The sequence below is a fragment of the Oncorhynchus clarkii genome, chromosome 32 (assembly GCF_045791955.1).
Source record: "Oncorhynchus clarkii lewisi isolate Uvic-CL-2024 chromosome 32, UVic_Ocla_1.0, whole genome shotgun sequence".
NCBI lineage: Eukaryota > Metazoa > Chordata > Actinopteri > Salmoniformes > Salmonidae > Oncorhynchus > Oncorhynchus clarkii.
In genome coordinates, this window is record NC_092178.1 from 8225567 (window position 1) to 8238203 (window position 12637).

The 12637-nt window shown below is 40.1% G+C and overlaps 1 protein-coding gene across 1 annotated transcript; it reads left to right on the forward strand.

The window, feature by feature from the left end:
* The first annotated feature begins 8355 nt into the window (after positions 1-8355).
* On the forward strand, positions 8356-12123 carry LOC139392062 (E3 ubiquitin-protein ligase PPP1R11-like). The gene is made up of 3 exons (XM_071139727.1): positions 8356-8650; positions 9407-9515; positions 9647-12123. The coding sequence occupies exons 1-3, from the start codon at positions 8573-8575 to the stop codon at positions 9811-9813; spliced, it is 354 nt and encodes a 117-aa protein (XP_070995828.1). The 5' UTR covers positions 8356-8572; the 3' UTR covers positions 9814-12123.
* The last annotated feature ends 514 nt before the right edge of the window (positions 12124-12637 follow it).

Sequence of the window (12637 nt, forward strand, 5' to 3'; positions counted from 1 at the left end):
TCCTTGCTGTACTCCATAGTTAGTTAGGGTTAATGAATGTTATCCTTGCTGTACTCCATAGTTAGTTAGGGTTAATGAATGTTGTCCTTGCTGTACTCCATAGTTAGTTTGATGTTAGGGTTAATGAATGTTTTCCTTGCTGTACTCCATAGTTAGTTAGGGTTAATGAATGTTATCCTTGCTGTACTCCATAGTTAGTTTGATGTTAGGGTTAATGAATGTTATCCTTGCTGTACTCCATAGTTAGTTTGATGTTGGGGTTAATGAATGTTATCCTTGCTGTACTCCATAGTTAGTTAGGGTTAATGAATGTTATCCTTGCTGTACTCCATAGTTAGTTTGATGTTAGGGTTAATGAATGTTTTCCTTGCTGTACTCCATAGTTAGTTTGATGTTAGGGTTAATGAATGTTATCCTTGCTGTACTCCATAGTTAGTTAGGGTTAATGAATGGTATCCTTGCTGTACTCCATAGTTAGTTTGATGTTAGGGTTAATGAATGTTTTCCTTGCTGTACTCCATAGTTAGTTTGATGTTGGGGTTAATGAATGTTATCCTTGCTGTACTCCATAGTTAGTTTGATGTTGGGGTTAATGAATGTTATCCTTGCTGTACTCCATAGTTAGTTTGATGTTGGGGTTAATGAATGTTATCCTTGCTGTACTCCATAGTTAGTTTGATGTTGGGGTTAATGAATGTTATCCTTGCTGTACTCCATAGTTAGTTTGATGTTGGGGTTAATGAATGTTATCCTTTCTGTACTCCATAGTTAGTTTGATGTTGGGGTTAATGAATGTTTTCCTTGCTGTACTCCATAGTTAGTTTGATGTTGGGGTTAATGAATGTTATCCTTGCTGTACTCCATAGTTAGTTTGATGTTGGGGTTAATGCTGTTAAGGTATTGGAAGGAAATAAGTTCATCTTCTGAGCCGGACCAAAACAAGGCAAACATCATCAATATAGCATCCCCACCATATAATCTGGTCAAAGAAATGGTTATTAGAAGGATCCAAAATGAAGTCATTTTCCCATCTACCCAAGTACAAACCAGCGTAGGAAGGGCTGTAGCTCCCATGGCACACCCTTTGACCTGTTTAAAAATACGGTCCTGAAAGATAAAGATGTATTGATTAAGAGTCCATTCAGTCAGTGAGACAAAGAATTCTGCAGGAGGCATCTCAGTCTCAGTCCCGGGTACTCGAGAAATGGTGCATAGCTGCCAAACCTTGTTCATGCTCACTGGTGGTCTATAGAGACTCCACATCCATGGTGACTAAAAAGGAAGCTGTACCTATATTGTTCAATTCCTTCATTTTGTTCAACACGTCTGTGGTATCTTGAAGACGGGCAGGAAGTGACGTCACAAAAGGCTCAAGAAAGTAATCAATGTACTTAGAGATAGGTTCTGTCAGACTTTCATTACCACTAATGACTGGTCTGCCTGCTAACGACTGGTCTGCCTGCTAACGACTGGTCTGCCTGCTAACGACTGGTCTGCCTGCTAACGACTGGTCTGCCTGGGGGGTTTCAAGATTCTTGTGGACTTTTGGAAGAAGATTTTAAAAAAGCCATACGCAGGCTGCTATTGAAAATACATTTGAACTTATTGTCTGTGAAATGTAGCCCTTCTCCTTAGCTTCTGTGAGGATCCCTTTCAATTCAGTTTTTAGGTCCTCTGTAGGGTTAAAGGTAAGAGATTGGTAGAATTCATCATCGTCTAATTGACGGTAGGCTTCTGTCACATATTTGTCTTTACTCCACACTACTGTAGCGCCACCTTGGTCTGCTTTTTTTTAACCACAATCTGTTCATTTTTGGACAATGATTCAACTGCATCCCTCTTTGTCTTAGAAAGATTACGTCGTGTTTGGTTGGAGTCAATTTTACCCTTAAAAAAGATTCTCCACATCAAAATTCACCTTATTGGCAAATGTATTTAGTGTGGCATTCTGGACGATGGGACAAAAGGTGGACTTGGGCTTAAAACGTGTTTTTGAGGGAACAGAAACTGCCTGACCTGAGACACTGGTGTCTGTAGTTAGAGAGATGTTTTGTTTGTACCAGGCCATCAGATGTAGATTCCTGTAGAAACGAAATAGGTCAGTCTTTGTATTGAATTCATTAGTTGAGTATGAGGGGGCAAAGGACAGTCCTTTAGACAATACCCTTAAACTATCATCAGGAAAGGGCTTCTCCAGAAATGTTGATTACTGCCTTGTTCTGGTCCTGCTCCGTGTGGTTGGATAGTCTTGATTTCTTCCTCCCCCTCCGCGTTGGCCTCTTCCGCGTCCTCTCCCTCTCTTGTTGAGGAACCTGCGTGACTCCTCTTCCTGATCTAAAACATGTTGGAGAGCTACTTACTCTCGCTTCTCAATTCAATTCCCTCCCTCCCTCAACTCTCTCTCACCGCCTGAGAGAAAGAAGAGAGAGGAGAGGGAGGGACACAGAGAAGAGAGAGGATAGGGAGGAGAGGGAGGGAAACAGAGAAGAGAGAGGAGAGAGAGGAGAGGGAGGGAAACAGAGAAGAGAGAGGAGAGAGAGGAGAGGGAGGGACACAGAGAAGAGAGAGGAGAGAGAGGAGAGGGAGGGACACAGAGAAGAGAGAGGAGAGAGAGGAGAGGGAGGGACACAGAGAAGAGAGAGGAGAGAGAGGAGAGGGAGGGACACAGAGAAGAGAGAGGAGAGAGAGGAGAGGGAGGGACACAGAGAAGAGAGAGGAGAGAGAGGAGTGGAAGGGACACAGAGAAGAGAGAGGAGAGAGAGGAGAGGGAGGGACACAGAGAAGAGAGAGGAGAGAGAGGAGAGGGAGGGACACAGAGAAGAGAGAGGAGAGAGAGGAGAGGGAGGGACACAGAGAAGAGAGAGGAGAGAGAGGAGAGGGAGGGACACAGAGAAGAGAGAGGAGAGAGAGGAGAGGGAGGGACACAGAGAAGAGAGAGGAGAGAGAGGAGAGGGAGGGACACAGAGAAGAGAGAGGAGAGAGAGGAGAGGGAGGGACACAGAGAAGAGAGAGGAGAGAGAGGAGAGGGAGGGACACAGAGAAGAGAGAGGAGAGAGAGGAGAGGGAGGGACACAGAGAAGAGAGAGGAGAGAGAGGAGAGGGAGGGACACAGAGAAGAGAGAGGAGAGAGAGGAGAGGGAGGGACACAGAGAAGAGAGAGAGTCAGTGCCATGCTTTACATCCTTTTCCTTGACATGCTCAAATGATCGAAAGACCCTCTGACCTACATAGAGCTCTGGTCTAAAGTAGTGTACTATATAGGGAACAGGGCTCTGGTCTAAAGTAGTGCACTATGCTGAGAATAGGGCTCTGGTCTAAAGTAGTGCACTATGCTGAGAATAGGGCTCTGGTCTAAAGTAGTGTACTATATAGGGAACAGGGCTCTGGTCTAAAGTAGTGCACTATGCTGAGATTGGGCTCTGGTCTAAAGTAGTGCACTATGCTGAGAATAGGGCTCTGGTCTAAAGTAGTGCACTATGCTGAGAATAGGGCTCTGGTCTAAAGTAGTGCACTATGCTGAGAATAGGGCTCTGGTCTAAAGTAGTGCACTATGCTGAGAATAGGGGGCCATTTGAGATGCAGTCATAGCCAGTGATCAACATGTAAATACTACAACACAAAGAGAAAGTCAAATGCCCTGTGTGTCTCTCTGGGCCATCTCTTCACGATGCAAAAAAAACACTGCTTCTTCAACAAAGGTTCTGCAGAGCGGCTGAGAGACAGGAGGGGGGAAAGAGGGCAAGAGGAAGAGAGAAATATTTAGCATATAGAACAAGATAAGAGATTTACCATGGCAACTGGGTGTGGCCTTTACTGTATGGTGTCAAAAGAACATTATAAATGACTTAATGTAGTTCCATAATAATGTAGTGCCCTAATAATCTAGTGCCCTAATAATGTAGTGCCCTAATCATGTAGTGCCCTAATAATGTAGTGCCCTAATAATGTAGTGCCCTAATCATGTAGTGCCCTAATAATGTAGTGCCCTAATAATGTAGTGCCCTAATCATGTAGTGCCCTAATAATGAAGTGCCCTAATCATGTAGTGCCCTAATCATGTAGTGCCCTAATAATGTAGTGCCCTAATCATGTAGTGTCTTAATAATGTAGTGCCCTAATAATGTAGTGCCCTAATAATGTAGTGCCCTAATAATGTAGTGCCCTAATACTGTAGTGCCTTAATAACGTAGTGCCTCAATAACGTAGTGCCTTAATCGCGTAGTGCCTTAATAACGTAGTGCCTTAATAACGTAGTGCCTTAATGTAAAGATTCTGGGATAAGTCGAAAACATTATTATTTTTTGTACTGAAAGAAAATGTGTTTTCAAGTGAAATGCAGTAGTGATTAATTTTCTTCCCCGCAGTGGAAAGTGAAGGATTCTCCACTAAAGAAGATCCTGATATGATCTTTTTTTGCAGATTCAGTTCATATAGGTAACTGATCCAATTTCTATGTGACATTACAGGAGATGTGCCCTGTGGGCATTCTTGATGAATAGCAGGTAACCTACATCTCATGTGTACACATTCGATTATTGGCTTGACTAAATCAAACCAGGTTCTGGGATAACTGACAAATATGATTCCTTTTGGCCAGAAAATATGAACGTGGAGATTAATTCACTTTCCACTGTGCAAATCAAACATTTCTACCGTATTTCATTTGAAAACACATCTTCTTTCAGTACAAAAATAATAACGTTTTTGACTTATCCCAGAATCTGGGTATGTTTGTTTAGGGCAATGCATTATTAGGGCACTACATTATTAGGGCACTATATTATTAAAGTATTATATTATTAAAGTACCACATTATTAGGACACTACATTATTAAAGTATTACATTATTAGGGCACTACATTATTAAGGCTCTACATTATTAAGGCACTACATTATTAGGACACTACATTATTAAGGCTCTACATTATTAAGGTACTACGTTATTATGGCACTACATTATTAAGGCACTACATTATTAGGACACTACATTATTAAGGCTCTACATTATTAGAGCATTACCTTACATGATTCTTACACCCTTTCTATCTCAAGAGTGAGGGAACAGACACGTATAGTTGTAGAGATACAGTGACTGTGGCTCCCTCTACATACAGATACAGTGACTGTGGCTCCTTCTACAAACATATACAGTGACTGTGGCTCTCTCTACATACAGATACACTGACTGTGGCTCCCTCTACATACAGATACAGTGACTGTGGCTCTCTCTACATACATATACAGTGACTGTGGCTCCCTCTACATACAGATACAGTGACTGTGGCTCCCTCTACATACAGACACAGTGAATGTGGCTCCCTCTACATACAGACACAGTGAATGTGGCTCCCTCTACATACAGACACAGTGAATGTGGCTCCCTCTACATACAGATACAGTGACTGTGGCTCCCTCTACATACAGACACAGTGACTGTGGCTCCCTCTACATACAGACACAGTGACTGTGGCTCCCTCTACATACAGATACAGTGAATGTGGTTCCCTCTACATACAGATGGATCAATACATGACTTTATCCCTTTTTCCTCTGAACATTATCTCTATTAATGCACTTGTTCTCAGGCATCAAAACGTTTCACTCCGTGAGAAGAGGAGATAGACAGAAGAGAAAGATTAGATATGTCTAAGACATCTAAGCTATTAGATAACTGCCAGACAGACAACAACCACGTCTAGATGAGATTGTGTACCCAGCTCCATATCCACCATAGTGTCAGTGAAGGGGTTTCTGTTGAGAGAACTAGTAATCATACATATCACAGTGGTACTAAAGGGGTACAATAAATATAGATTTTCTATGTTTGAGTTTGACTACAACATCTATAGCCAAACGTGTATGGATAAGTCATTTTAATAGTATACTAGTTTGACTACAACTTGTAAAGCCAAACGTGTATGGATGAGTCATTTTAATAGTATACCAGTCGACACCTCCCCATCTAATAGAGAGAAAGAAAAGCATGATCAAATCAAAAGAGTGAATGAAACAACAGGAACTATGGAAGAAACAACAGGAACTATGGAAGAAACAACAGGAACTATGGAAGAAACAACAGGAACTATGGAAGAAACAACAGGAACTATGGAAGAAACAACAGGAACTATGGAAGAAACAACAGGAACTATGGATCCATACACTCTAACCACTAGGCTACCTGCCACCCCAATTTATTGATATGCCACACCTGTCAAGTGGATGGATTATCTTGGCAAGGGAGAAAAGATCACTAACAGGGATGTAAACAAATTTGTGCACAACATTTGAGAGAAATAAGCTTTGTGTGCGTATGGAACATTTCGGGGATCTTTTAATTCAGCTCATGAAACATGGGACCAACACTTTACATGTTGCGTTTATATTTTTGTTCAGTGTTGTTGTAAAACAAAGTAAAGCATGAAAGCAACTGTTCACCTTCAATCAATGAATCATTGTAACAATAAATGTAAAAAATCCAATCCATTTAATGTTACCCCTTTAAAACAAAACATAGTTCTAGGCATTTGCTGTTTTTATTCTGCCTTGATCGCGAAGAACATGAAAGCTGTGGGAGTAAATACAGACAATATCTGCACCTTTTCAAAGACCTTTTCGCTCTGTCACATAATTATGCAGAATAGTCATACATACAAAAAACCTATGGTGATTGAGTGCTACAAATTCCAGTGTAGACCCCCTTTCTGTGTTTACAAACATTACCGCACGAGGGCGATGCACGCAAGTGGTGGTGGTTAACTTTGATACTTAAAAAAAAAACGCTGTAATTTCAACCAGAAAAATGTCTCTTTGGCTAACGCTAGCTGTTGCTACAGCCTATTTTTTTCAATGAGCGTGCGTTAGCATTCTAGCTAACAACTGCTGCATCCAAAATAGTTATTCTGCACAGATCACAACCAAATAGAATCTTAGCGACTGTTCAATCAAGATTTAAAACATCATTGTACGTGTTTGAGAACCCCCAAAAAGTGATTTTGTTTCTAAGTAATAAAAACGTTAAACTAAGCTATGTTGAATGGGCGCAGATGACTTTCACCAAGAGTCGCGCGCATCTGTACTTAGTACGTGTGACCCTTCAACTACACCAATATCACATTGGGGGTACAAAATCACATTACACAAGGACCTTAACAAGGGACATAGAGACACTTACAATTCTAACAGCTTTTTTGTTAGTCGGGTATTTCATTGTCTTAAAATACATTTCAATTTATTTTTGTAAGGTAAGAAAAAGTGGTGTTTTTTGTTTGTAAATTTTATTTTGTGAATATGAAATTTGGCTAAAATAATAATGAAATTAATTACATAAAATTGTTTCAGCTTATTTCTATCGTAGGATAAGAATCCAAACAGTACATCTCTCCACAATAGTGTAAAATCTTCATAAATGTGTTCAATTATAAACCTACTGATGTCTTGCCACAGTTTTCTTACATGAAAAGAATGCCAAAAAAAGAGGCAACACTGTTTCTGGGTGGTCATTACAAAAGGAGCAATTTGAGTTGATGTTTTCCTTAAACTTCTTCATATAGTGGTTGGCAGGATAATATTTATGAATAATTTTTTCCTTCATGTTGGTTTGCAATTATAATGTTGACAAAGTTCCAGTGAAACTTTCTGCTTTTCATCGGCAGGTTTTCTTGTCATGGTCCTTAATTTATAAACATGTTTTTTTTCCCCACACAGATAATAATCGGGATATATTGTATAAAAATACTTATTTGTTTTTAGAATATTGGTTCCGAAATAATATCCTATTGGTGAGCCAACTGGTAAATGCAGAGGCTCTTTCACTTAATTATAAGGAATTCTTATCACGTTACAAGGTCCCTGTAACACCTAAAGATTTTGCAGTTATTTTAGATGCCATTCCCTCAGGTGTTACTTTATTTTTCAGGAACGTGTCAAGACCTGACCCTCAGAACCTACCTTCCATTAACCCTGTTGACTCATCAGTAGAAAATAATTGTTCCTCTTTTGGTCCATTCAACAACAGAGAGATACAAACCTTGTTTCAGCAGGATATTGTATACCTTTTTGGGCCTTATTGGGCCTGATTTATTGATAATATCTGTTGGAAAAAAGTTTGGATGTTGCCACTCACATACCTACTTGTTAACAAAATGAAGACATGGGATCAAAGTGTTCATTTTTTTTGGTATATTCTAATTATCTTCAGTTCATATTTGTTTGCTTTGTAAATACATTTGGATTAATAAGAGAATAAAAATAAACCGTTTTTAAACTGTTTTCCCGTGATAATTATGTTCGTGTCATTTAACTAGCTAGCTGCAGCAACCATACAACAATCAATGTTTCCGGCGAATACGTTTGCGTACGGAACTGCCGGAAGTGGTCCGTCTAGGAATTACTTCCTCCATATAGCCGATTCTTTTTTTTGTTTTTGTAATTCTGATACAGCTTATTGAAGAACATCTAACGACAACGAGTCTGTTTAGTGTTGCAGAAACAGGGTGGTTGTTGTTCCCAAAACAACGTTGACGTTTGTTGACGGCTGGCGCGACCTCAATACCGCAAAACTAACATCATCGGGATGGCGGAGGCGCCAGGGACTTCTAACGAGACGATAACGGAGACCATTCAAGTAGAAACACCGCCACCGCCCCAGCAGGTAAACTAGCTATAGAAACCCAAATCATTTGCCAAGTAGTAGATACAGGAAGATAACGAATAAACTGTTTGGAATCGAGTCCAATATGCATGCAGAGGCCGCAGTAGATCAGTTATCTAGTTACAATAGCTAAAGTAATCCATTATTACCTAAAGCCAGCAATTCCATGGTAACGCGGCATTTATGCAGAGGCACAGATTTTTCACTTTAAAACCTATGCCAAACAAAATTAATTGATTTCGAAGTTTAACAAGCCATACAAATGTTTGCACAATGACTACTTTGAACAATTTACTACACAGTAAATAAATAAAACATTTACTGGTAAAAAACTGTGCAAATGCAACGTTTGGTAATTTACAGAAGAAATACGTTCAAATCTTCGCTCTGTTTTTATTGTGTTGTCAAACTTCTGCACAGTTCTTCCTATAAATGCTTTTGTAAAAAATGCTGTGCAAATTGTTCACAATAGTAATTGGGCATAGAGATCTATGGTTTGTTCAACTTTGAAATAAAAAAAATCTGAGTCTTGGCGTAATTCCGTTACCATATAATTGCCCCTTACTAATTAGCTCATACAATCATGGTGAAACGATTTGATCCTAGCTGTCAAGTGTAGCACATTGCCAGTTGTACCAGCCCATCAACTAACTAGCAAATGTGATGTTGACTGACTACATGACCTTGTTGACAAGAGAAACACCAAATGCCTGTATGAAGGTGAAGCTTTAACAGTCTCCTGTTTGTGTCTCTCAGGAGGGGCGTAGCCTGACCATCAAGCTGAGGAAGAGAAAGACTGACAAGAAGGTGGGGTGGTCCAGTGACACAGTGGACAACGAGCATATGGGAAGGAGGTCCTCCAAGTGTGAGTATTTATTTCACACCTCCCTCTGTTTCTAGCTGTTTAGATGCACTTCTCTGTTATCTCGTGCTCTAAAATATATGCATGCAATTGTAGGCATTATTGATGACTGAGTATTTCTGACACCTTCACAGGTTGCTGCGTCTACGAGAAACCCAAACAGTTCGGAGAGTCCTCCTCTGAAAGCGAGGGAGATGACGAAGGCTGTGGAAGTGCACACTGCATTCTAGGACATGGGAAAGACATGCATGGACACAGTGGAGGGGGTGGCGGGAACTCTGGAGGATCACATGCCCATTAATGATTAAGAGTGGAGACTGGGGGTTACGACACATACTGCTACACACACAGTCTCATTTAATTCAGTCACTGCAGTACTGGGAGGAAAAGGGATAAAGATTAGAAGAGACGGAAAGAAAGGAAAGAAAACAACCTGTTTGATAAGAAAACGGGGTGCTGTTGAGAGTTCATTGTATATATTACAATCATTTTTCTTTTTTTGTAAAGAGTACTTTTCCTTATTTGTCTAAATACTTGATTTTACTTATGTTGCAGTATCTTAGCCTGTGTGCCAGACAGTCTGTTCCTGCTTGTCAAACAGGGATTTGGAAAGATGATGATGTAACATTGTAGAGAGCTGAAATAGTCTGGTACCCAGACTACTACTAGGGAGCGAGTTCCAAACAACAGCCTATCCAGGGCTCTCCAACCCTGTTCCTGGAGAGCTACCATCCTGTAGGTTTTTGTAGCTGGTCGATGAGCTGAATCAGGTTAGTTACAACTGTGGTTGGAATTAAAACCTACAGGAGGGTAGCTCTCCAGGAACAGGGTGGGAGAGCCCTGCCCTATTCCCTATATAGGGCCCTGGTCGAATGTATTGCACTTTAAAGGGAAGAGGCTGCCATTTGGGTCGTAACATCTTTTATCTCTACTTCAAAGTAATGAGTACTCCATGAATACTTAAGTAGCAAACAGTCTTATTTTATGGACACAATGTTGTACAGACAAACAGTTGTCTATCTGTCTACATTAAAGAAGTTTAGGGGAGTATTTAGGACACTATTTTAAGGAAAAGCGAGTCTTGTTTTTCTTATTTTCATGTAACATTGCTGACATTACCTTTTAGTTGAGTGCAGTGAAAATGTGTTGATGCACAATCCTCTCCCTGCCCTTTTACAATCCTCAGAAGTGTTGAGTAAATTAGTTTCAGCACTTCAAATAAGAATAGAATTCATGTCAGATTGCCTTAAATTCTGAGAAGATGTAAAGATATGTCCTTTTGTATTGATGAGGTGAGAGAATGTCAACATACCAATAATTAGAAAAATCTTAGAAACCATGCATATGCAACTAATTATATACAGATTATATACACTGAGCTACAAAAGTATTGGGACAGTGACATTTTTGTTGTTTTGGCTCTACTCCATGGCTCTACTCAAATGACACAATGACTATGAGGTGAAATTGCAGACTTCCAGCTTTAATTAGAAAGTGTTTTTATTCATATTGTAAACCGTTTAGAAATTACAACACTTTTTTGTACATAGTCCTGCCATTTTAGGGGATCAACCGTATTGGGATAGATTCACTTAAGTGTATTAAAGGAGTACAAAGTTAAGTATTTGGTCCCATATTCATAGCACGCAATGACTACATCAAGCTTGTGACTACAAATTTGTTGGATTCATTTTCTGTTTGGTTGTTTCAGATTATTTTGTGCCCAATAGAAATGAATGGTAAATAATGTAATTGTCATTTTGGAGTCAAATAATATATGTTTCTGAACACTTCTACATTAATGTGGATGCTACCATAATTCTGGATAATCCTGAATGAATCGTGAATAATAATACGTGAGAAAGTTAGACGAACATATCACATCCCCCGCTCCTCCTAAAAATGCTAACCTCCCTTATTGTAATAGTGAGAGGTTAGCATGTCTTGGGGGGTATGACATAAAATGCTAACCTCCCGTTATTGTAATAGTGAGAGGTTAGCATGTCTTGGGGGGTATGACATAAAATGCTAACCTCCCGTTATTGTGATAGATTAGCATGTCTTGGGGATATGACATTTGTGTGTCTAACCCTCAAGTTAAAGCTGACCGTCTGCACTTTAACCTCACAGTCTATGCATAATTTTACACCCCCAAGTGCTGGAGTACAGAGCCAAAACAACAGTTGTGTCACTGTCCCAATACTTTTGTAGTTCACTGTATATCCTTTCATTCATTATCCCCATCAGTGAGGTTATCCCCTCTGAGAATGAATGCACCAGGGCAACATTGGCAGTAGCTGCATGCTGGTTGGTTATGAAGGGAAAAAAAGTTGCCATTTTAAATCAGTCTTATATTTGCATCATACTTATTGCACTGTGATCTGCTGTGATCGGGCAGAGAAGATAACGTTTGTTTCAGTGAGAGGAGATAAATGCCATTTATTTAGTGCTGCTGTGTACTTTCCGTACTAGACTGAACATAAAGTGGGACAAAATGTAGTATTACCGCAGTCCAGATCATGCAGTTCAACTGAAGACATGGGAGAAAGAGAGTTTTTGAATGGATAGGGAGAAGGTGCATGATGAATTGAATGGATAGGGAGAAGGTGCATGATGAATTGAATGGATAGGGAGAAGGTGCATGATGAATTGAATGGATAGGGAGAAGGTGCATGATGAATTGAATGGATAGGGAGAAGGTGCATGATGCATTGAATGGATAGGGAGAAGGTGCATGATGAATTGAATGGATAGGGAGAAAGTGCATGATGAATTGAATGGATAGGGAGAAGGTGCATGATGAATTGAATGGATAGGGAGAAGGTGCATGATGAATTGAATGGATAGGGAGAAGGTGCATGATGAATTGAATGGATAGGGAGAAGGTGCATGATGAATTGAATGGATAGGGAGAAAGTGCATGATGAATTGAATGGATAGGGAGAAGGTGCATGATGAATTGAATGGATAGGGAGAAGGTGCATGATGAATTGCTGGCCCAAGCTGTGTTCACCAGTGTCTCAACTGACCAAATGTCACTGGCCATTTCCCCATTGTATACTCCTCGCATCCTCTCTCCTCGTCTCCTTCTCAAAACCCAGTCGAAGGAGACGGTTAGAGGGGTG